Genomic DNA, 26859 nt, shown 5'->3' with positions numbered 1-26859 from the left:
TCAAACATCTACTATGCAAAGGTCAAATGATTTCACTGAATGTAATGGTGACAAAAATATTCTGCAGCACTGAAGAAAATATCAGATGATCAAGGAAAAAGCTATGGACCTGAGTTCTCGCAAGAGTCACAATAAATAATGTAGATTCAGTTCAGTAAGAAAGAAAATTGCAAAGTCGTGTCAGTAGAACTAGATTAAGAAAGATAATAGGTAAAATACAAATTACATACTTTTGGTAATGTTCTTCATAAAGGAATATTTTAAAGTAATACAGCAAATGAATTTTTACAAAAAAACTTTTCTTACACAAATATTGCTTGCACAGAATTGAAAAAAAAATGTATTCAGATGGGGAACCTCTGAGATATTCTGCTGCAGGCAGCAACATGGATAGCTGAACTTAAAAATCCAATGTAAATAGTGCTAGTTGGAACATACACAGGGTAAAGCTGCAGTGAGCACTTCCAGGAATGAGACAGATTATAGGTAAAACCAATACGAAAAAAATATACTCAAACACTTATCTGAAGCAAACAGCGAAGGCTAATAGGTACCAATTTATTTCCCATTTTATTGTGCTTTTCCTTCCTTGACATTTACATCAAATATTTTAGGCTCTCATTCTTTCTAACACAAAGAGGTTCCAAAGTGCACCGTGCACACCACTTGCTGGCAGTCCTGGCTCTTCAAAGCCAAGATCCCACCACCAACTAAAAAGAGCTGGAAACAAAACCAGGAATTGCCTATCTGCCTGTGATCTACTGCTATGTAAGATGAATTTGGTGGTCACCAACGGCACTTGATCTGGGGAGATCCAGTGGATCTCTCCACGTAAATGGATAGGAACGTCGAGGGCAGGAGGCAGATACGCAGCTGAGCGGCAAGTGAGGAAAAAACCGAACAAGCAGGAGTAAAGCATGTGTAGAGGGAGAAAAAAGCTGGAAAATTACATGCACAAAGGAAAAAGAAAAAAAAAAAACCACAAAACAGAGGACAAGTCAGCTAAGAAGTAAGAGAAGAGACAAGGAAACAGAAAATAGCGAATAAGGTAACTAAGAGCAAATGTACAACGTGATGTTCACTTTCTGGAAAAGAATACAGCATTTCTCACATTAAAGAAAAGTGATAGGGGGTTTTAGTTTGTTTTGGTTTGGGTTTTTTTTTTTACTTTTGTGTATAATAAACAAATTAGCACATCTTGACTGATCTTGTATTCTAACATTTAACATCAAAATCGGAATTTTGGTAACTTAAGCTGGTGTATCATTAAAAAAAAATAAAGCTCTGGCTAGATGTTTAAAAAAATCAGACATATCCGATAAAATACCAAGTAAAGATGGAAAATAAGGTGCTAAATTAATATTACATCTGAATGAGACTTCTGTTAGCTGGCTCACAAAAAAAAAAGAACGGCGTAGATGGTACTAATTTTATATATTAATAAAAAGATACATAATTTTGACTATTAAACTATGTTCAGAAACATACATACGTTTTTTTCTGTGCTCAACCAGCGCAACAGCCTGCTTTGCTGAGCATTTTGAAAACCAGTTGTCCCCAAGCAGAACAGTAACCTCATTGGTATGGACAAGTTTTCCTGGCATGAAGGCAAGAGGACCAAAAGGTACCTGTCAAAGGCACAGAAGAAACAGCTGAAAATCACTAGTGAAAATAAAACCTAGACAGTCATTCATGTCTTAAGTTTTTTTGAAAAAAGTAAAACACAGAGTTAAAGAAATAAAAATTCTACAGCAGTTATTTAATGACCTTCACAAATATTCAAATGACCAGATCCATTTGAATTTAGTATTGTACTTGCAAAATCAGAAAAGTGGTATTTAACTAGAAAACTTGTTTTGTGACATTAAACTATAGTATAGTTGAATGCTCACAAGGAAAACAAATTCTCTTAATCCTAACATGTAAGCCTTGATAATAAAAATATTATCATTTAGGTTGAGTTACATATCTGTTATACACAAATTACATTTAATTCCTAATAAAAGCAAGTTTAGCTTTGCTAAAATTTTTAAAATACTTAAATAGGTATGGTCAACTTAAAGATGAGTTGCTTTTCTCAGTACCTGTATTGCTAATAATAAGTACCCAGAAACCTCAGTGTAAGTTTGTGGGGCTACTAGCAGGATCGCAACCATCTTAACCTCACGTTGTTTTATCGTTCACCAGCATGCAGACCTCAACCTTCAGGCAGTGCTCCATCAAGCAACGCCCGTCCTCCAATGACCCTCCAGGCACAGGAACCAATACATAGAACCAGAATACTTCAGACAGGAGTACACTGGTGATAAACACATTTTATAACTTTAAGAGGTGCTTCTTAAAACATGTAACCCCCCTCTTAACACGTATGACAATGTATGGGACATTATTGTTATGATTTAAGACACCTTCCACAGCCCACACTTTACAGACGGTGCTTGGGCAAGTTCCACCTCTGAGGAGGAGCCTTGGCCACCCTCACTCCTGTCTCCTGCACCAGCCCCCTGCATTCTTACCCTCAGACCTACTGTAACCTGCCTGCCTGCCTTTGGGCTTCAATCGCAAAGAAATCAGGAGACCAAAATCAAATTAAAGTTAAAATGGAGGTGGCAAAAAGCTAAGAACCACATCCATGTCAAGTTTTCTCTTTCTTAGGGTAAAAAGAGATCTGTCTCCGCCAGTTTGTATCAGTTCCTTCTACTTTATTCCTCTGCTGCTGCCTTCATATCCTCAGGATAGCCACTTGCTTTCTCATCGCATTTGTGCTGAAGCAGAGCACTCGGCCTGGTGGATCTGCTTCCTTGGAAAGCCATCTTCCATAGCTTCAGTGTCCAGGAGGGGTACCGATGCTTGAAACAATTCTGCAGCAGGCAGGACCCTGACGTTAAGACTATGCAGAATGTGCTTTTCCTGCACATGTACCCTTCCTGTCTTGGTTCTCAAGTAGCAGACTGCACCATTTGCCTGTTCACTCTTCCCCCAAAATGATGAAAGCAAAATTGAAAACAGATGAAAATATTTGGCTAACAGGATAGGAACTATTTATATACATTTAAAATAGCAGATGTGAGTTGACACCGCTGCTTTAACTAAGAATAAGCCCTACCTAGCTTTTTTAAAATAGTTTTTTCCTATGCTTCGAAACAACATAATCTTTTTGCTTTACATCATGTGGCCAGGCATATACTCATGGTGATGGGACTACCCACATAAAATCCAGAGCACAGGAAAGGGAAACACTCTCTCTTCCCACATGGTAAGCGTACTCCAACGCCGTCTCACTAACAACTCAACTCTATATGCTGACCCAGGCTGCCAAGGAAGAAAGTAGTCAAGCACTTTGTGCTGAAATTAGCCATGCAGTTATTTACAATACAACTTCCCTCCCTTCAAAGATATATCTTGAATTGGACCTGAGAAGGCGGAAGGAAAAGAAGAAAGAGAGAAAAGCCAATTTGGTCAAAATTCTGGTAAGCGCAGGCCAACAGGGTAAAGTTTACTGAGGGAGATGTGCAGTTGTTAGGGAAGATTCAAAGCACCAGAAAAGATCACTATGTCAATGTGAAGATCGGTGAAACAAAAATTAGCAGCACCTTTTTATGTAAAAATCAATGTTCTAGGGTTTATTTCCATGAATCAGGAAATACTATGGCCACTTTCTTCTCAGGAAATTACTAAGTACCGTAATTCAGTCATAATTATAGTTTTCTATACAATAGATTTACATATCAAACATGTCAGGTTTTGTGTTAGCATTTATGTCATCAGTTCTCAGTTGTCAGTAACGTTGTAATTTATAATGGATTTCAAAGAAAAGAGACAGAAACAAAAGCAAAGGTTTAACTATTATCATAATAAATGCAACATTACTAAGTACTACATGGCAACCTGAATAAAACCTCACCACCACCAGTGCAAATACTTCAGTTACTAAAGATTTTAGCCTGTTTGCTTGTGTGAACTCTACAGTGTACGTACCATGATATCGTAGGACAGTTTATCGGGCAACGTACGGAGTCGTTCCTGAAGAGCCTCATAATCGCTCTCCACCTTCTTCCTGTTGACAAATTCAAGTTGATTCACTTTCATATCTAAAGTAAAGAGTTCCTGGTTTTTTGCTAGTAATTCAACAACACACAAAAAATACAGAAAAATAAACTATTTTACTCTTAAACACATATAATAACTTATTTATAAAAGACTTGGGATGACAAACATAATAGCTAGATTATTTTAGAACAACGTGTATTAAAATAGGGACATGATTATTTTAGATCGTGCATGTCTCTCTCTGAATTTGAATTTATTACGGTGCAAGGAACCAGTTCTTTCACTAGGATTTGGCATATCTCACTCCATGTTCAACTTCAACAGTTATACCACCATCAATATTTAGAAAAACAACTGAAAATCCAGTTTATACGTTATAAGAGACAAATTCTTCAAAGTATCCCTTGTAATAAAGGGTTCATGACCTTGGTTTGAGCTGACATAAATGGGCAAAATTTTAATTCATTCTGGTTTTCACATGAACTTTGTGTTCCTACTAAGAGTCAACACTCCTGAAAGATGGCTTGACCACCAGGATTCTGTCACATCTTCAATCCCTGACAAGGGACAATACAGGTGGGGAACATCCCTTCTGCTGCTTCTCTATCCAAAATGTAAATAAGGCTCATGCTTCATGTTGCTACCCAAGACAGAAATGGCTTGGTGAAGTTAGACAAATTATTCCCATGGTAGACACCTGGCTCTTCAGAGGACTTTGCAAGATACAGCGCTTCAATTGCTGCAGGGATTTTCCTTTGTATGCAAAACAAGCAACTACGCTCCCTCTAAAAAAGCCTTCTTTTGTGAAAACATTCTTAAATACTTAAATTTGGCTGGAAGAAGTCTTTTAATGGACCACTGCCATTCTGAAGATGGTCAGAAATCAGCTCCTGCCATGAAGTAGCTGGCATATAAATGTCAGGTTTGATGATATTGTTTACTTGTACTTCAAAATAGTAAACATATATATGGTAGTAAACTCTGCAATAAAAGGCAACTGAAAGCACTGAGCAGCACACTTAACAACACTGACCCAAGATGCAAATTACAGGTTTTCTGAGGATGATTCAGGAAAGCAATCTATAAATGTGCTGAAAAATGAATGTCATAGTTGATAACACAACTCTCAAAATATTATCATTGATTTTCTTACATTCATAAGCAGAGTGAAATCTTCTTCAGCATTCGTTATGAAAAATTATCTGATACTCCTGTGTTTTGACTCATTTGCTTCCCTAGTTGAACTTTGCTGTAATCATCCTACTTTATACCTGGAGTACTTCATATTTTAAATTGCTGAACTAGTCCTGAAAAAAGAAATTTAGGTTTTTATGCCACTTGGACATTAAAACCATATTCCATACAACTGATTTACAAAAGATGCTTCTGCTGCTTTGGTTTGACAGCAGATTTCTCCTGGACATTTTAGGCAAGTTTCTCTGTCCATTGCCCACATCAAAGTGAAAATATAATTCACTTCCTTCAAAGAGGATGGACAAACTCCTGAATCTTAACAAAATTCACTGAGATGTTTTTGGGGGCGAAGCAATATAATGACAACTTGGTGTCAACAATAACAATCAATTACTTAATGATATCCAGCCTTTGCCTCACAGAGATCTGTATTTGAGAAATAGACACTGATGCACTCCAACTACTTGCTGAAAAACAAACACAATCCCCAAGCCGAAGGCCTTGCCCGTGTCTCAAATGAAAAGAGAAGACTCCATGGGAAGAGAATGGTATGAGAATCCCCCCACGTGCAGCAGGATTAAATGTTCCCATCGTTTCATGGCTGAAAGTCATTCAACATTTCTTCATTAATCTGAAGAGAAGATACTGCCTTTAAGGTCTGACTGCTGCCTGTTACTGAATAATCTGATTAGGATACACCAGAAACCACTTGCTACCAAAGCTATTTCGCTTTACAGAGCAAAGAACATTTCTTTTTTCAGTGGGACTACTGCCCTTTAATGATCAAACCTCCGCCATGGGAATCTCTAAAAGTGTGGCCACATCCTGAACGGGACCATCAAGATAAAGAAAATTAAAATCAATCCTTTTAATTAATTGGCCTGAAACGAGGAAGGAAGCTGACCTCCCTCTTCATCTACAGCTGACGGTCACAAGCTCTGGGGTGTGCCAGCACTATGCTCAGTGCCCGTATGCAATGAAGAGTCAAAGTGAACAGGGAGGATGAATATTTGGACTCCAACTATGAACATGTCCCTAGAAGGGGAAACGCATGTCTAGATGTGTAATCCCATACCAGACCCATTACTGGATTCATGGCTTTAGAAATATACTTCAAGAAGTGTACTAAAAAATGAAAAAGAAAACAATTTAATGGAAAGATATTGAAGCTGAGCATTTTAAAACCTTATTGTTATTCACCCAATTCTATTTAACATTCTTCTGCGTCACTGACTACTTAAAAGGTCTTATATGAACAAATTACTCAGTTGAAACAAGAGCACTCAGCTCTTGCACAATCAAGATCTAAATAAGGGTGCTAAATTTTAAATAATTTTTTATGAAGTAAAGATTGGATGGATGCTGTATAAACTGCCTTTCTACACAAAAGATATCAGTAAGTTAGGTTTTCCTTTTGACATTCTGTGCCCAAAACTCCCAAGTTCACGGGGCCATGGCCAGAGCTTGCATAAAAGCAAACACACAAGCAGCTCTCCTTCCACAGCCAACCCTCCCACCGGACTCCACAAACCTCAGCCATTTGTGTAAGAGAAAATAAGTGTCATAACTTTCCAAACTTTTAAAAATCTGTTCGAATTTTAAGACTGTCAATTAGTTTATTTCTGAAAAATACTGACTCTTAGGGAAAGAATGTACATGCAGAATTTCACACGGGACCAAATTGGTATGGACAGTGCAAAGCTCCTGAGAAAGTACGTGTACTAGGGATATTCTGCCTGACTTCACCACAGCAGCACCAGTAGGCACTTCAATAATATTTCCCTTATTGAAAATTAATGCAGTCTCTGAATTTTAAACATAAATGAAACATATTAGTTTTAGACTATTTTTGTGAGCCAATAGTCAGAATTTAATATGATGATGTGTATAGATTGCCTTGATTTTTTTCCTCTTATCCAGTGCTTGCTGCCTATGTGCATTTAAACGAAAAACATTTGATACATACTAAATATAAATTATTTGCTTGGAGATCTTTCAGGCATGAAGAAAAAGCCTCTTAAAATAAATTTAAAATATTATATGCTTGATGGTGTATAACCAAAGGTTTAATCTCACCACTAAAGGGGCAGTTGCTGCGATTCTGCAATAACCCTGCAGACAATAATCAAGACAGCTCCTGTTGTTCTCTCAGTAAAATCATGGTAAACACAGCATGGATATATTGTAATTTGATATCTGTAAGATCAACTGTTATATCTCACAGTAACTCATAATATAAGATCTCATTCACCATTAAATGTACGTTTTCCTCAGATGCCATACAAAACTATTATTTACTAAGCATGTTTTCTATTAACCATAGATTGCCAACAGAGAAAAAAGTGCCCAGAGATAATTTTTTTACATAACAAACCATTTCTTTCTAAGCATTACAAACTAAGCTTTATCACATACTTTACTCCGGGAAAAAAACAGGCAAACATTACTTTCACATTATTTTAGCACATCCAGGGCGGTGGGAGCAGAATTTCCCTACCTGCTCCATAGTTAGAAAGAAAACAAGAAGAATAATTAATTCTACTCTCGGAGTACCTTTTCACCAATCAGGCAAATTCAGCATTCATCCCACAAGGTTACTCGGGGAAAAATGACGAATGAGCTGGGTATTTAAAACAGAAGTATAAACACTAAGGTTCAGTATATTTGTGATTTAAAGTAATGATATCAGTGTAAAATACATACATTTTAAAGAGAGTACACTGCAGTAATTCTGAGCTATCGCTAACTATAATCCCCAAAACATGCTAGTAGAATTTGGCTATCGCTAGAATAAATAGCAGTACTTTACTAAAATATAACTAGGTTACTCATCAATATTTTAGGCATGTAATCAAACATTTTTCACTTACCAGTGCTGGATTTTTTCTTGGCAGCTAGTGACCACCTGTCATTAAAACAGATAACTACTCATGAAAAAACAAGGCTAAGCACACAGCTGCAATGTCAATGCATCAGAAACTAGAACAGTAGCTTTACAGATTTGGTGGTGTCTCTATATACATTTTTATTTGTCAGCGCAAAGGCATGTGAATGGTAGTTCTTAAGCAGCACACTTTATCACACACTAATGCAGACTGATAACCACAGAAAAAATTACAGCTTTTCAATTCATATTTTGGTACAATACCTGCTCCATAACTATTAGGTGACACACGATGTAAGATAAGTAGTAGTTTGTGCAATCTGGAGATCTATTTTCAGTGTTACATGTTTGCAGAATAAGAAAACAACATAAATTATAGCAAGACATCAATGTAACTTCCATACTCATTCATTAAAAAACAAAAACAAATGAACCCCACAGCGCCAAAAACATTTTTTCCTTTATCAGTACATCAACAAATGTTTCCACTGGCCGTTTTAATCTGAAAAAGCACAAATTAATTTTGTGGTGTTTAAATACAAGGATATTTGACACCATTGTGGGCTGCTGGCTTCCTTTCTGTTCTTTCTGGGTGTCAGAAAAAAAAAGGAAGTTTTAATCTGAATATTTCACTTATTTCTTTATGCCACAGGCTTTCCCAAGAGCTCCAAAATAATTTACAAAATAAAGCGCATCGTTAAAATGAAATTTTTTTTCCTTTTTTAACTGTTATTTTTTTAGACTATGTAGATATAGCAAATAGACAAGATGCTGAAACCTGTGACCTTCTCTGCCATAATTATGTGGAGATTTTGTCTTTCAAAACATATTCTGATCTCTGAATAATAGTTACCAAAAATATAACACAAACAATTTCATTCAATTATATGAAATGCAATGAAGCCATGAGGCAATTAAATATGTCTAGACATCTTCTCAATATAAGCATTTTCTAGATTTTTTTTTTTTTTTTTTACAAATTTCGTTTTTCCTATAGCCAAAATAATGCTAACATTTGAAAGCAATTAATGATAAAATTTGCAGAGAAAACAATAACATACATTCAAGTACCACTGAAATCACTGGAGCAGATAATTCTTTTTTTTTTCCAAACAACAGGATGAAAGACAATTTTTTTTTTAGTTAGCATATGTGCAGCTATTGCAGAACAGATCTCAAACCCTGCACTTTCTACTCATATAGGAGTAAAAAAAATGGGACTACTTTGTGAGCTAATAATTCTTTAAACGGAGTAAAGTACTTAAATGAAAAGGCTCAGCTCTACATTTGTGGTTACGCTATTTCATAATCCATCAGGAAATTCAGCCAGGTAGCTCATTCCATGTAAGCCAAGTTTAAATTTATCATTTGCTTTAAACTCCTACAAATCAAATGCCTAGCAAATATTTTCCTTAAAGTGCAAGCTAACTGTTTTTAAGGTGAAGAATAAATGTACAGATTTCTGTAGGACATCAACTCAGAAATCTAATTGATACTATTAATATTAAGCCCATTTTAAGAGTAAAGTTCCTGAAAAGGTATAAATCATACAGCACAGCAACGTTTGGTCACAACGCTAACACACAATGGAGATCACCACTAAACAAGTAGAAGAGTCAGAGCCTATTCTATCGACATCCTTCATTCTTTCAGATTTGGTAGTGATTGTGAAGTACACAACATAATTAAGCATACAAAAACGTTTATGAAATCCTTTAAGAAAGTTCCAGTTTAATTGCCCCATTACAGATGAAGATGGAGAAGGCAGGAGGCTTTCCATTCCCAATACATGACTTTCCATGCATGAAGTGAGCTAAAAGCACAAAAAGAAAAGCCCTGCAAACCGTAAGAGCAGCATGTTCATTAACCTCTACATGATAATCCTTTCGTAGCTGCATATTAACTAGTTACATATTCATAATCATTTACATTATTTAGAGGACTTTCTATGAAAATTTCCAGGCTATATCCATTAGCTACAATGTTAAAGGTTACAGAAGATAGTCTACTTGATGTTTCCAGGAAGCTTTTTTAATTAGTAAATATGTAAATTGGGCACATATGCTTTTCATGTTTTTAAAAAATAGTCCATCAGTAGAACAGCATAGGGGCACATGCTGTTTCCATTGCTCTTTATCCCCTTTAAAAAAAAAAGACAAGAAAAATCAATAACACCAATCAATTTTAATTTAATTCTTCTTCTTTGATATAATCTCTCTTGAAGGGATACTAAAGGGTGGAACCAACAACAAACCTTTTCATTTCAGTGGCCAGCGTAAAATAAGACCTTTTACAGAAGTGCTAAAATATACCACCTTAAAAATGTTTCAGGCTGCACTTCTGGAACTGAACTCTACTAAAAAAAAGAGAGAGAATAAATATTGAAAAACAGATGGAGATCAATTATGCATATGTCCTTTATTAGGTCAGTCACACTGTTTGGATAACAACTGGTTTTATCACAGCAAAGAAACAAATAGATAAATATATAAACAAATCTTTGATTCTTTGCCTTTAATCAAACATGGGAAAATCATTAGTCTATCTTCCACACATAATTTATATCTAGAGTTACAATTAAAGAACGAAAATTCCTGTCAGGGTAAATAAAATAAATGACCTGTTTGTTTGTTCATTTGAGTTCGTCTGGACACCTAGTGCCACCAACTATGCATTACTTTTAAGGCATCGTAGTGGAAGTGGTATCAATAAACTCTGAATTCTCCCCTTTCAGGCATAAAAATGTATGAGTTTGTGAATGCATGGTTATCAATGGCTTATCTGCATACTAAAATATTTATTAAACTACTCTTGCAGGATCCACTGTCGGAAAACACATTCCATAGCCTTAAAAGAAAACAAATGGGCAAATATCTTGTTTCCTTTCTTTCCTCCAACAGCAACTTGTTAAAATTTAGTGCTTCTCAAGCCCCTGACCAGATAGAGCCATACCTGGGAGCTCCGCGAGCAGCCACCCGGGACAGCTCTGGGAGAGCACACCTCTGTGCGCCTATAATCCAAACTGTAATTCCCTCTGGATTAAAAACCAAACCATTAAAGCAGGGGATTACATGTTGGGTCTGCTCTCATTACCACTAGATTGAGCTACTTAAAGGGAAGAGTACGTTGCTGCTTTTAGGGAATGTCTTGTTTCTAGGTTTCACAAGCAGAGTCACAGCAGAGCCGAAGGATCAGCTTTAGACCTGTGATCACTTCCCAGGTGTCCCCCAGCTCCATCGTGCCAATCTGAACACAGGGCAGCTTGCAGGCTAGTGACTCCAAATCACTGCCAAACAACTCATATCATACAGCCAAAGACTTTGTTAGCTGTGTGAAGGCAGAAAAATCCTTTTATCTTCAACATTTTCTCTCTTTCCAGTCTATTTATACTCCACCTTCTCCGGGATCTTCCATCTGAAGAGCTCAAAAACTTTTCCATGAATTTAAGTGTACAGCACTTGGGAAAAGCATTGCACCAATTTTACAGGCTGAGTAACTTAACCATTAACACTGGTCAGGAACAGGGCTAGAAACAGAAGCCAGATCTCCTAACTCAGCAGCCAGGCAATACAATCACTTGCAGCGTTTCCCTGGGAATAGGGACGGGTGAGAAGGATCCTGTAGCACAAAGCTGATTCTTACCTGTACGTGCCCATGGGTCTCTAACCTGTCCCCCATTACCCCACCTTTCCCCAGCAGGTCCTCACCCTCACGTGCAAGGGCACCTCTTTCTTCCACCTCATTTTTCCTTACCTGTTGCTTCTGCACGTGCTCCCATTACTAACAGCCAAACATAATTTTCCGTGGTGCTTCTGATTATCACGGTGGTGCACAAATAGTTCTGTTCTCCTCTCCAGTTCAAGACTATTTTGTTTTATTTACGTAGTTCTCTAAGGTGAAGTGCATGCATGCGAATGTCTCTCTTTACTAAGCAGCTAGGCACTGCCTACAAAGGTGATGGTTTTAGCACACTAAGGGTAATTCTTCTCTCTCTCATCTGTTCTGAACAGCAATAAGGCAAGCTGTCAAGTCAGAATTTTATTTATGTCTCAGCTCGTGAAAAATTATAAGCAACAGAGCTGGTACTGGTATCATCTGTAGACAGTTACCAATGCTAAACCTGCTGTATCTGAGTCACACAGTTATGTTCAAGTCTAAAGAACTAGAAACTGGTATTTTTAAGATGAAAGTTAATTTCAATGAAAATGATGAAAATAAAAATGCTCCATCAGATTAGGAAGAGTTCCTAAATGACTGAGAGGCTATTTCCACACTTGGGGGTATGAATGTGGAAATACGCAGCATGGCACAAAAGCGAAGTTTCTGTTTAAACAAACTGCAAGTTAGGCATCTAAGAGGCCAAGCAAATGTGTGCTGTTTCTACGTGCATACTTGTGTATTTTGCTTCAAAACTGTGGCTCACAATCTGGCTGGTCTTCTGAAATTAAAAGCTAGGGACACAGATCTAATCCCAGCTCTGATTCTATTTCTTCTATATGGCCTTGAGCAAATCACAACCTCTCAGTCTACATTTCTTCATCTGCAAAATGGGGATAATAGTATTAACCTACCCACCTCAGAGTGTTTAATGATGATTAATTAATGTGAGAAAAGCACTCTAAAGATGTAAGAGCACTATATAAGTGATAAAGCATTATTTACCACTTGAAAAGTAATCTGAATAAAATGAGATATGCAAGTAATTTGTTTACATGTAGCAATAATATAATTTGTGACTATTTAATCTTGAATTAGTCTCACTTTAAACATCCCTTTCAATCACATTTCCAGTTACTTAGGGAAAATGACAGTATGGAATACTTTTTGTGGAAGCAGAGCAAGTAATGAGGTGGTAATTAAAGTAAGGGTCTAATAAAGTCTAAAACCAACGATTTGCCTTCAGGAGACTATCCCTGCCATTTGGGAGGACATTAAAGATCTCAGTCTCGACCTTGGTTCTGTTGTTCAGAACCTTCCACAAACTACAGTGGAAGTGTATGCTGGTTTTCTGAAATGCCGATCCATGTTTGCAAGGCTGATGATAAATCCAAGATAATTTCCACAACTGACCTAATTCAGATGATTCCAACTCTGCACAGTTTTAACTGCTTAACCCTGACCACTCAAGTATTTACTGCAGTTGATACATGCACATGAGCTGCCTCCATCTGTAAATGTTTGCAATATCAAGACCCACTCTGCCATGCAACTCATGCATGAGATTTCTCTGTCGCACCCCCAAACCCTAAAAGTTTTCTGATGAAATAACCAGTTCACAATATGACTTTACATTACAGAAGAACACTAATGGGTGGTCAAATATTTAATCACCTCTTGGTAACAAGGATGAAACAAGCCACACGCAAAATAAACATTTAAAATGAATTTTCATTTTTTCCTCTAGGAAACTACACAGTACTTGCCTAAAACGCAGCAATCACTGATGGAGAAAGAGAGAATAAACATTTGCACAATTGTTTTTCCTAAAGCCCCATTTTCAATCAAAAAATGAAATAAAACTATTACAAGTTCTTCAGTCTGTTGGCACACTGTATGATCTAATGGAAAAGGAAGAAAGCATTTCTGAGCTTTCATATTCATTTATTAAATCATATTACTCAAAACCACTACATTTCAACAAATTATTAACATAAATTCCCCTTTGGGTGGAAACTTTTGCCTTTTGAAGAAATGTGTTTGGGAACAATACTGAAGGAAAAGAGAGTCTGAAAGAAATTTGAATCATGGCAAACATTTCTTTCTAAAGGAAAAAATCTTATTTAAAAATATAAGCACAATTTTTACCTTTCTCTACAAGAAAACAAGCGAATATCTACTATTTTTATATTAATTGTGCACACACAACTCTGTCTCTCAGTTTTGCAGAAAAAGTAGTACATAACTATTATTTAACAATAAATAAAAACTAAATTCTGACCAAAAAGATTTTTGGGAGCTTAAAAATTCTACTTGAAGCATCGAAGAATTATAAAGCAGACAGAAAATGCCTCATCTCTTCTTTGCCAGCTGGGAAATTCTGCCCTCTCAAGACTATTCTACGTTGTGACCACTGCTGCGGTTATAGGTCACGTAGGCAAGTAACTTGCAGTTACCTTGCAGTAACTGCACACACACACGTAAGCATGGCAGCCCACTCCCGTGTGACAGCCAGGCAGGCAGAGTCGGCTCACGTGAGCCAGCACCCTTCTTCCTCGCTTCCAGCCGTGAGTTCCCAACACCTTTATGCTCTTTTGCTGTTTGTCAGTCCCCTCTGGGAGTCATTTCAACTCACAAACCCAGCAAAAATCCCAACGGCAGTAGGACGTTTTCCACTAAGTGAGTGAGTTTAATTCGCTCTGAACCAATTGAACTGGTGCAAGCGAGGAACAAACTGGAGTGAGGGCTCATCTCTCCCTGGTAGCAAGTCAGTACCCATGTCAGAGACAGAGCTAAGGAACTTGTAACTTAATATTTTAGCTTACTTCAAGTAGACATATTCATGTGGCTCTACCATATCCAAGCTAGCTCATGTACCAAGACAGCAGCGGACAACTGGAGGAAACAATCCCTAAATCTGGAGCTTTCACAGGGAATGCCTACATGGCAACCTCTCATATTCTTTTGCTCTGTGTCTTCTTTGCTTTTACTGAACCATAGAACTCCCACAATCTAACTTACCAAACATCTCAAGCAGGTTTTGCAAGCTTTGATGTTGTCTATGGTGCAACAACTACGCTGCTAGCAATACCTGAGTTAACTAGCTTACAACTGACATGATCCATGGCACCTGCCTCACAGATGTACCTTCAGGCTGTGGTTCAACATTCAGCCACAGTCCTGAGTAAACTAGTCATCAATCCCTCCCCATCTCCAGCTACTCAGTTCCACCGTCTTATCCTTCCAACCCTGACACAATCTGCTGGCAGATGTTTGCCCTGCCGCACAATCAACCAGATTAGGGAACCACACTGGCTGAAAAATAATCCAGAAGAAAAAAGAAGCAAAAAGTCAAGAACAAAGTTTGTTTTTAAGCTGGATCCCAACCCGGGTCACTGAGCAGTATCACAAATGTGCCACCCTAAAATTGCTCAAAGGCAGAAGCAAGCAGTCACAACAAAACCTAAGATTAAAAAGTTACTCACCAAATTAAAGTCATCTCCTTCCTGGATAACTCACATGATCATTAATTAAATTTTTGAACAAGTGACTGAAACCGCTGCACACAACTGCCCTAACTCAGTATAAGCATGGCCGCGGCTCAAAGAACCAGTGCAGTGTCCCCCATCGCTGGCTCTGCATTTCCCCTGCCACATTCGTGCTGGCATTTGACACAACCATTTTGGCACGTGTTACTGGATTCCTCTCACCTCACAGCACTCTGATCACAAGTGCTGGTACAAAAGCGGTGGAGGGATTTTTTATAGCAGTCAACTCACCAGTCAGCTTACACTAGCAGTGACATTGCAGCCTATGCTAACAGACAAGAGGGACCACAAAACCAGCAACTGCACAGTGCAGCCCAGTGTCCTAATGCCCCACTACAAAAAAAATGAAGTCTCAGTGCAGCTGCTGCTCCGAGAGCCTCAAGATGGCCAGCTCCGAGCTAGCATATCCATCTGCAAGACTGGAACTTCAAATTAAAACAAAATACAAGATCACAGTCTCAAAGGAGGAAAGAAATACATCAGGCAAGGGCTACCCGAGTCAATCTGAGAAGACAGGTTATGAGCATAACTTCTGGAACGAAGACCTGCAAAGATGCTAAAGATACTAAAGATAATTCCCAAACAGTACTCTGGTCACTGCATCTACTCTGTAGATGTCTACAGGAGCAGCACAATTCAGTAACATTTAAATTTTGTGGATATAATCTCATCTACATGTTTTAGTTACCGATGAAGCAGGACATATACAGACTTGCCTACTCCAGAATAAAGGCAACACTCTTTGAACTCTTTTGTGAATGGTTTGACTTTAATTACCATTAAAAACCCTATTTAAGATCTGTTAACTTATCTCACAATTCTTGACACTATATAAATTAGTGGGTATTTAATTCATACTAATAAGAACATAGACAAATATTGACTACAAAAAGCAAAAGTAATGATCAGTTAACACTGGCGGAACAGTAAGTATTACATTGAAAGCTTCCAGATAATGACTGAATTAGCCCTTTTACTTGAAAGCAGCACATGAGAAAACATTATTGGAACCCACTGTTACAAAAAAGCACTGGACAGGGTGGAGTGGATGTCATCACAGGTTTCTGACGAGGTAATTGTCCAGGTACCTTTTAAAAAGGAATATGGCAAATAAAGTTTCAGACAGGTCCTTTTAAAAAGGAGCCCGCCAAACCAAGCTTCAGACACTATGTTAACTTTTCTCAAACAGTTATTGTGCAAAATGAAGTCCTACTGCACTGGTGTCTTGTACCTAGGCCTTCTACAGATTCTGCTAACTTGGATGCAGCCTGGAAAAAGTGCAATACCCTGGGAGACACTGCACTGGAAAGCACACTGAATCTCATCTGCTGAGTCCGCAGGCAAGCAGTTCCAGATTTCCAGTGACTCTTGCAGCAGCGTGAAGTGTACAAGACCCTACTCAGTCTCACTGCTCTGTTTCAGACTGCAGGAACAGCTTTAAAACTGCCAAGTTGCTGATTTCATAGCTCAGATATTACTTGTAAAAGACTTAGACAGAAGCAGCCAGCCCCAGAAGTAACTCATATAGGAAGAAGAGAAAACAATTTAAAAGAGTGTAATTTTATAATTCTGTGATTTGTTTCCCCACATCCCACCTATAAGTTGTTTAACTGTTAAAAAAACTGCAAGTACCCAGGATCTTGAAAACAATTTGGAAATTACAGATCATACAGCTCCACCACTTAAATTCATAAAAATGAAGAACATGTCATAATACACAGTGGCCAATGAGTTACAGTAATAACTGCACTAAATCTAATTGTGCTTTGTTGTCACGATGAGTGACAGGAGAGTCACTTCCTTGTCCTAATTTTCCTGAAAGGGAAATAAAAAAATGTGTTTGTCAGTGCAATACCAAAAAAAAAAAAAATCATATTGCCAGCTAACACCAGAATCCTTTAAATTCTCCATGCCTGTGTTTGCACTCTACAAACGTCTCTTGGGTCTAATTGGTTCTGTAATGTCTCCCATTACGCGTATCTTCATTGCATTGCTCAGAAACTATAGAACATATCAGCCCATTGTAAATTCACTGTCTACACAAGTCTTACCAAATCATACAGATCCGACTTGTCAACTTCCTATCAGTTAGTAATCACAATCCATTTGATTGTAGGAATAAAGGTATATCAAATATTATGTTTAAACGCAGACTCTATAGCATGAGAACCCACCTATTTAAATATTCATTTTATAATTCCTGTACTAACTTGCAATAGATTTAACGCAGTATTTTCAGCTAACATATATTGCTTTTGCAAGTAATCCGTGATACATACATTATATTCTTCTTAAAGAAATATTCAAAACTTTACGTAGGCACTGTGCTTCCAATGATGGTCTTTATCATGAAAATTACTAGATATTCTTCTATAATTTATCCCCAAGATACACATTCTAAGTCATGTTTTTATACAAAGTGCCTTTAGTGGGAGCACTGAAAATTGCTTTTAACAGTTTGGTCTTACTACCACCACAAATTTACAAGATGAAATCTGTCCAACAGGCAAGCAGTCCTAAATAAGAATTAAAATTACTTTTCAGCAGGGGTCCTAAACCTGGAAGTTGCAGCCTCAATCAGATTAAAGATAGAAAGTCACGAACATCCTGTTCTTTTAATATTTTTAAACAGGAAGGAAGCCTCAGTTCACGTGTTCTCCAGAGCAGCTCTTTAGCACTTAAAAGCTCAAACTCGTAGCTGAACCAGGGTTGTACAATGGCCTGGATGTTAAAATAATCAACCATGATTCAAATGTTATCTTTAATTCTGCAGATAGATAACACTGTATTTCACTATTACACTAAAGGTTGCCTTCAGACTAATGGGAATAAATAAGTTTGTTTATACTTAATCAAGCGTCACTGGGACAGCACAACATCACAGTAATTAAAAGAAATACATGTGCCTGCTTAAATGCCAGTATATGTATAGTTCAGGCTAAATAACTTTACTATTTGTTATGACGCTCATACTACGATTACTAGTTTATCGAAGTACTAGATAACTAATTCTCCCTCATCTTTGTGCTAAGACCAAAACATGAGCCTTCAACTTCAGTAACTTTGTGAGAAAAATATGAAACTCTGAAAAGAGGCAGCTGAAATGAAAAGACCTCCTCCATCTTAAAATACAATATTTTCATAACTGAAAATACTGTTGTAATCCAATTATATATATTCATTGCATAGAGGGAAAGTCTACTGTATCTTCATCATGACACTCCATTGTAACCAAGATACGTAGTTCTTTAGTATAATTTCATATTGAAGCTGAAGTGTACAATTTTTTTAGCCAATTTGCAGAAATTATGTAAAGTTTCCCTATGATAAAATATAATTTTGGTACATCAGCCTAACAGAGGTTTAATTAATGGTCTCCTGGGCCGCTTTTCTACTGGAGCAGATCTGTTTAAGAAGAGTCTTAAACTTGCTTACAGAGGGGTCTTACCATGAACTGGGAATAATTCTACGTGGTTATGACAGACATCCGCTTACATAGCAGACGGGTTACTGTCACCAATTATCGGTATAATGGGCTACTCTCCGTGCAGAATGGACGACGCAGAGTATTCCAGATCCTCTTACTGTTCATCCACATTAATGGTCAGTTGGTTACGTAGATCTTTTAGTAATCATCTAGTGTGCTATTCAAAAGTAGACACACCTCTGCACGCAGTATTCCACACAAGGCACATTTTTCATACCACGTGCATGTTATTCAGTTTTCTTACTCTTAACTAAACCAGTGTGTGACAAAGCAATACACACTGAAGATATTGTCCTCCATTATAACTGAGGAGCTTTAATGCATATCTCAGGAGCGGCTTTAAAAAATTTTAATCATATGAGAAAAATGAGCAGAAAAATTGAAAGGCGTGCAGACTCTGGGCAAACCTACTTGTGCCAATAATACACTGAACATGGCCACGAGTTCCACAGTGCACCCACACAGAGCTCACTGCAAGGCTGGGACCTACAAGCCCAAAATGGCACTCGTTAAATTAGCAGGGCCCACTCACCTTAGATCATGAGTGTAATCTCCAGGAAAAGGTACCTCGAGTTTTGTACTACGGCCGCATGTGGAACCAGCCTCCGAATTCTCAGGGATCATTTTTGCAGAGGGGTTTGGCTCTTTCAAACTCATTTCAAACGTAACCCATGTTTTTTACAGCAAGCCACAAACAATTTTTGATCACCCGCTCTCCAAGTTGGCCCGTGAGGTGACACAGCTCTGAGACGCCCGCTGGGCCTTGCACGGGGCCCCCCTGCGGGACCACGTTTTAAAAAGGTGTGGGATCGGCCCTGCGACTGGAAAAGCCACCGGGGAGCAGGAAGAGGGTGAAAGAGAGGCGTTCAAGGGAGAGCCCTGTGCGCACGTTCTGCGCTTACGTAACCCTAACGGTCTCCAAGGCGCGTCAGGGCAGAGCGCAGGGAGCGCGAGGGCAGGGTGCGCTCACCCAGGCCGTCACTCCCGCTAACTCCCGCTCAGCGGCCCGACGTCTGTCGTTTTAAAGGGCATTTCGGCAACAACCGCCGCTGCCGACACGCAAACACCCCGCCCCTGCCCGCCCGCACGCCTCCCGGCGCCCCTTCTCCCCGTGGACCAGCTCTCGCAGCGGGCTGGCGGGGGAATGCCGGCCCGGCGCGGCCTCGGGGGGTGCTCCGGGTCTCCCCGGCCCGGCCCGGCCCGGCCCGCCGGGGAGCGACGGCCGCCACGACCCGCCTCAACCGCCACCCGTGACGTCAGCGCCGTCACGTGCCCGCCCGCCGCACGCAGGCCCCGGCGCGTGCCGCCCGGGGGCCGCCAGCCCGGGGGGGCTCGCCGCCCCCCCCCCCCCCGCGCCCCGGGGAGCCGCCCCCCCCGCCGGCCCGGCCCGCCTCGGCCGCCCCGAGCCCCCCGCCCGCGCCCCCCTCCTCACGCTGCGGCCCGGCCCCGCGGCCGCGGCCCTTACCTTTTCGTGCTCCTGGCGGAGGCGGCCCACCAGCGCGGGGCTGAGCGGCGAGGCGCCGCCGGGGGCCTCCATGCCCGCCGGGCCGGGCCGGCAGTCTGCGAGGGAGCCGCTCCGCGGCGCGGAGGGGGCGGCGACGGGGAGAGGCGGCCGGGCCGGGCCGGGCCGGGCCGATCTCCTCAGCAGGGCGAATGAGTCCTATAGAAATGTTTGTGGAGGGCGAAGCGCCGGCTCCAGAGCCGCATCCACGCGGGGGCCGCCGCCGCCTGGGCCCGGGGCGCCGCTGCCGGGGGAAGCATCTCACACTCGCATTCTGGGCCGCGCCGCCACCTGGGCCCGGCTCCCGCTGCGCCGGCGGGCCGGGGGAGCGCCGGCAGCTCGGTGCCGGCCGCCGCCTGCCGCCGCCTGCCTGCTGCACTCTGGGTAGCCAGCCAGCCAGCCAGCCAGCCCGCCAGGCGGCCCGCCGCGCCCGCGGGAGGCACCCGGCTGCGAGCCGCGAGAGGCGGGCGCTCCCCACCCCCCGCCCGGCCCGGCGCCGCTGCCGACGGCCCCGACGGCTCCCCCCGCCGCAGCGCTGCGCCGGGGGGCACGGCCGCTGCCTCCCGGGCCCCGCGAGGGCGATCGGCGGCCCCCCCGGGGCACGGCCTGGGCCTCAGCCCGCCGCCTGCGCGGGGACCCGGGCTCGGCGCTGCTCCGGCCTGGCAATGCTCCGTCTCCCCGGTGCCCTCGGTCCTGCGCTTGTTGGGAGTGCAGGCCCAGGGCACGTAGGCCTTAGGTTCGAAAACTGAACCATCTTGTCAGGTGTTTTGATCGGTCTACAATAATCCTGCGTAAACACAGCACTGTATGGCTTTTATAACAGGGAGGTGGTGTCGCAACAACTGCCGCCTCTGTAGAGTTTACATTGTCAGGACGTCTGACAGGGAATAAGCAGTAGGTTGCTGTGACCTGAAGGACTGCAAGGTATTTTTAGATTCACTGAAATCACTTGGTGCAGCACTCAGGCTTGCCTACATGGAAAAGTTACTGCATGGGAAGCGAGTGGCAGACAGCCACTCTTGGAGTGCCACAGAGTAATTCACGTGCAGTTAATTAATTAGCTAATTTCGTGAATGACATTAGACATGTACAAAGTAACATGTTGGTAATGGAATGGAGCCATACTTTAATGACATGCTGGATCGCAGCACCACTGAAGACCTGAGTAACTTCACATGGTGCTTGATTGTTTGCTGCAACTCTAGCAGGTGTATTTTAACTTCTACACCCTAAACACCACATAGGTGGGTTCAGTTATAGATAGACCTTGTGTTTAGTGCTGCACCTTTCCCTTGAGTGAACAGGGGTTTGTGAACACCCTGCATATATATTTGCCAGCTGGGTAGAGGGGCTTACAGTCTTCCCTCCAGGCACTGGCAGGCATGTCATAAGATGGCGGTACAAAGGTGCATCTTCCCTGTGTTTAGATCAAGGGTTTCCTTCTCCTGCAAAAGAAACAACACTTCCTTTCCATGAGCAGAACTAACCCTGTATACACCACAAAACAACTGTTTATGTTATATACGTGACACAGTATGTGCTGTGCACTTTTCTAAATCCAGGTTCCCATCCCCCTGAAAGAGCTTGTTAAAGCTCTACAGATGAGGAATTTAGAAACAATTTTCAAAGCATGGTTACTCAAGCTGGAAGTTAGCTTTTAGCCAGACTTTAATACAGCTTCCAATATTGCAAATAAAAATTTGCAACTGCAGCTGGGTAGTTTGGTTTATGAAATAACTACATCCATAATCTTCAAGAATAATTGAAAGTTAGCTGAAATCTCTGGCATGTATTTGTCACCAAGGGATTCTGGATCCTCTGAATGGGCAAGAGGCGTTTATATATTGTCATCAGAAAACAGCTCACCAGCAAAAAAACATCTCAAGTTTAAATGGGTTATAGAAGTCCTGTTATCCTTCTAAACGCTCATAGTAACTAACTCCCTTTTAGTCTGCTTAGAACCTCTTCTAGAAAACTTTTCTGCAGTTAGCAGGGCTTGCAGAGGAGATACTACAAATACAGGTCATTTTTAAATGCTCTAGTTTGATCCCATTTCATCTCAACTCGATTGGAGGACAAACCAGATGCATAACATAAATATCTTAAATAAGATTTTAATTTTTTGCCTGACATAACAAAAAAGCACTTAACAAGAGAAGCCACAAAGTAGGAATTTTATATCACAAGACACTATTTTCTAAGTAGAATGTAAAGGCATGCAATCGTTTCTCTTGTTTCCTGTTCCAAAGACTTTGCCATTTCATGTGCCACTAGTACATCGTTTAGTCACTAAATGTATTGCGTTGAAGACTTCTGACAGTTGGCCAAAATAAGAGGCTACATCATTATCAAAGTAATGACTGTATGCATTTGGTTGTACTAACGATAGTATGGAATAGTTTACTGGATCCTTTTGTACATTTTGTTTTTCATCTGCCAATGAAGAAATGTTCTAATAGTGACAAACAGATGGGAGACAGCATTTGCCAAAGGGGAGCACGAAGCCTGCCTCTGGGTCACATTCTTTTGCACTTATAACCTGTACAAAACCATTGTCACCAGTGAAACTCTATGGAATATAAAATAAATCAAATTGAAATTTGGCCTTCTAAGTTGCAGATTTTTGTTTACTTGTTTACTACATTAAATCTTTTAGATGCCCTACCAGATGATTTTCATAAAACCTTGGGGAAAACTCTGGAGAACTCTGTAATTAAGTGAGGGAAAGGCAAATAAGCAAAACTTACATGTTGTCTTGCAAGTGGATGGCTTCACAGTCAGCAGATACGCCTATTCTGTAGCCGAAGATGTGGCTCCTGGCAGAGCTCCTACCAGAACCCAAGCTAGTTAGATTGGATGAGCTTTTGAGAATGAGAAATCGGTGTCAGATTTTTGGTTTTGGTATAAATGGGTCAGCCCTACCTGTGAGAGCAGAGGATTAGAAGCAAAGTTTTGGAGCGGTCGAGTAAAGTTTGCAGTAGAGAACCTCATACCAAGGCTCTGGGTCAAAAGACATTCTGCTTTGGCAAAGAGGTCTGTGCCTTCCCCCGTACTCTTTAAATGTCGTTCAGCACCACTCCACAAAGAGGGCGGGCACAACGGAAGAGAAAACAAGGAGAGGACAAAAAGAGGAGACAGATGGGGGAAAATGCCCCAGCCAGTCTTTCTGCTGAGAGAAACACCACGACACCTCTGTTTTGCAAGACCAGAAACTTAGGTCTAAAAACATGGATTGCAACAAAAAGTCATCGATGAGGACAAGAGGGTTAAGAATCTGGTCATCCTTGGAGCTCACGCGTGTGTGCACGTGCATGCAAAGCTACGCAAAGAACAACAGTTGCGTTTGGATTGGCTGGAAAATGCGTACCGGGGAAAAGCGACAAAAAGGAGCTCATCGTTACCAAGTTATCCTGAGACAGACCTCACGTGAGAGGAATGCATCTCTGGAAAACAAGACGCGACCTACAAAGACCACCTCAGTTGTCAGCACATGGAGGCAGTCTGACAACGTGAATAGTGCATGAACTCCCCAGGCCAACAGCAGACTCCCTGATCTGCTTTAGGGAAATTTCATACTCCGTCTTCTGGCATGAAATGGACATGCTAGAATTGTTGGGTTTTTTCTTGGCTCCGTCTCTGAACTAAATGTTTTCAGGCGGGTTTTTTTTTTTTTTAACCACAACTCTTACAGCATAGTACATCACTGTGGTTGTAGACAACCTGCCTTCTACATAGCTGACTACAAGACTTGAATCAAGGCATAGCACTAATTCTAATGGACAGTTTATGAAAGATATTGCTGCAGTTGGAACAAAAAAAACCCCAGTATCCTCATGTTAAAGCTAACTCAATCAAAATGCCATAAGACCAGGTCCATCTTCGAATTTTATATAATTCTGGCTGTAACACTCACCGGGCATGCTCATTTTGAACTTTTAGCAACTCTCTTAAGTTCCTTTTAAAGATTAAAAGCCTTTCTTTGTTGCTGTGACTTGCCAGGAAGATAAGTGCAGCAGCAAATATCTGAGAATAACTGACTCCCCTCCACCAGCAATAATTGAATTTTTTCCTATCCAGAAGTTTTATTCTGAACAAGACCACTATTGACTTTTCTAATGAATATTCTTAAGATCGCAGATATGTCCTTTTGGAGCTTTCTCTTGCAAAAAAATTATGGCCATGTGTCTCCCTCCATCAGTAAATCTGGAGGGAAACCCAGTCCCTCTGGGCTCAGTGGAACTACTTAGACGAGTGAAGCTACGCAGTGCTTGCAGACCCATGGTCAAAGCCTGCATCTCCTTCAGTCTAATCAGTCTGAAACAGCCAGTATTTTTTGTGTTTGGATGACGACAATGGAGTCAAACTACTAGACACCTTTCATTGCGCAGGCGTAGAACGAGTAACATTTTTAAATGATTGTTGGTCCGAAACACATGATACTGACATTAGCACGTTCCTCTCTCCCACCTTTTCTCATTAGAGAAAGATAAGAGGCTTCAGGGATGACACCAACATGCTACTCGTTTTTCGGTTACATACTTAAACACCTTAATTCATGCTTAAAATATAGTTTTAGGGGCACTAGGTGACAGCTAAGTATTTATTTGATCAGTGTCACCAACTTATCCTCTCCCTTGCCATCCATCCACCCAACTATCCCATGCTTAACACTCTGATATCTGAGAACCATCAAACTGATGTGCCCTCAGGTTCGTTTTTTTGGCAGGATCATGTATTAAGTAGGTTGACGTTCATTTGTTTCTCCTCTGCAGGGAGAACAAGGGGCCTGATTTTCTGTCACATTAAGGTTGAAGCTACTAGACCTTAAAGGCCATCAATACAGTTTGTTGTGTTTCTACATTGCTAGTGATGAAGAGGTGCCTGAATTTGCGTATTGGACTCAGTCAAGATATACCAAATAGTCAGAAATTACCCATACATATGCACACACATACACATATTACCACATATATCTGGGAGCAGCTATTTAAAAGCTGGGACAGACTGTAAGTTTTCTAGTGGGACCATCTATAGAAATTCTGTTTCCTGATCCAAGAGGCATTTATGTAAGATACATGGTATCTTTGGAAGGCAAGATAGCCAACTATTAGTGCACATTATGTTTTAATGTTATGTTCTTGCTAATAATAATACTAACATAATTTATTTTTATGCCACTATCACGCGGTAAAGCTCCGGGCCCCTCGCAGCAACACATCTCACTGTATCCTAGCTTTTAGACCGCGAGCGCTGTCCTGGTTGGTTTAATACATGAAACTTGGATGCTTTATTTGTATGCTTCGTAGTTGCTTCTGCCATCTTTGATTAGTATCACCTGGAAATCCCAGCTTTTCTGCATGTAGTCACACCCAAGAGGAAAGCCTGACTCAGAAAAGATTAGTGTCACTTTGCTTTCTCCCCCTCATCTTTTCTCTGTAAAGGAGGAGAGCTTTCTGATCACGGCAGTATATTAGTAAAGATAGCCTAGATAGCTGAATACCTTAAGGACCTCAATCTCCTCACATATGTACCAGGATTAAAGCTGGTATAACTCTGTTGACTTCAGTAGTGATTTATACCTGCATTAGTGAAAGGAGAATCAAGTTCTGAGGTTTTTATGAGGAATACGATGAAATTTGTTCTCTTACCTTGTTAAACAGACAGTACCAAAATCACATTTCCATTAAAGAAAAGTTTGTGACATTAAGGATGTCTTTCTCCCAAACTATTTACTCCTGCACTCATTTGCTAAGGTGATGATGAGGGTGGCAGAGCTAAAGCAACCCTTATCCAGACCCGGGGAGCAGATTTAGAGGACTTGCCCACTGCAAACGCATGACTTCTTTTCTACTGGTTGGACACAAACTCTCTTCAGCGTAGGAACTGGCAAACACGCACACGCAGTCTGCACACACAAACCAAAGCTAGTAGCACATAACATTTGTATGAAGGTCTGCATTTCACTTTCCCAAGCTAAAATAAGGCTGTCAGACTTTGGCCCATGACAGTGTGTTTAATACAGGTTGTGCGTCACGTCCAGGCACCTGTACCAGACCCATGAATTCTCAACCAGAAGGCCCCTTGTTAAATACTGTTACTAGGTACATTTTTCTGCTAATTCTTGATCAAGAGCAGGTTATAACCATTATTTTTTGCTGTAGCAGAGACAGCCAGTTTGACACCGTTAAACTCTCAGAAAGCTGTTCCTTTGGTTTCCAATTTGAAGGCCCAAAAGGAGGTGTGCCTGCTAATTGGGTATTTCACACTGTCTTGTTTCAAAGTGATAAAGTGGCATTTCTCCTGAATTAGTAGATTCTCTTTACACTGCAGCAAGCCAGCATCGCAGCCTTAAATTGCTTCCCGAACTTTTTACTCAAGTTTCTAGGGCTGAAGTAAAGCTTGTAACTACAAAGGTTGGGTTTATCATTACTTTCAATTAATAACTTTGTCTATCCTTTTAATTGTAATTTCTTATTCACCTCAGGGAACTATTTACATACATTTACATATACCTATTTATACACTTTAACAAATGTAG

The 26859-nt window shown here is 40.6% G+C and overlaps 1 protein-coding gene across 16 annotated transcripts in view; it reads right to left on the bottom strand.

The window, feature by feature from the left end:
• URI1 (URI1 prefoldin like chaperone) overlaps positions 1-20674 on the bottom strand; it is a 42576-nt gene extending 21902 nt beyond the window's left edge. Inside the window, exons 1-5 of one of the 16 annotated variants that reach the window (XM_075161293.1) lie at positions 20286-20674; positions 8115-8149; positions 3979-4057; positions 2197-2299; positions 1493-1628 (exon numbers count right to left, since the gene is read on the bottom strand). In XM_075161293.1, coding sequence (XP_075017394.1) covers positions 1493-1628; positions 2197-2299; positions 3979-4037 — 298 coding nt within the window. In that variant the 5' untranslated portion in view covers positions 4038-4057; positions 8115-8149; positions 20286-20674. The other 15 variants (XM_075161297.1, XM_075161289.1, XM_075161294.1 and 12 more) reach the window with 15 other exon arrangements.
• Positions 20675-26859: the final 6185 nt, after the last annotated feature.

This window comes from Calonectris borealis, chromosome 12 (genome assembly GCF_964195595.1).
Source record: "Calonectris borealis chromosome 12, bCalBor7.hap1.2, whole genome shotgun sequence".
NCBI lineage: Eukaryota > Metazoa > Chordata > Aves > Procellariiformes > Procellariidae > Calonectris > Calonectris borealis.
Note: the sequence above shows the minus strand (reverse complement) of the source record. Positions and strands in the feature narration are given on the sequence as shown.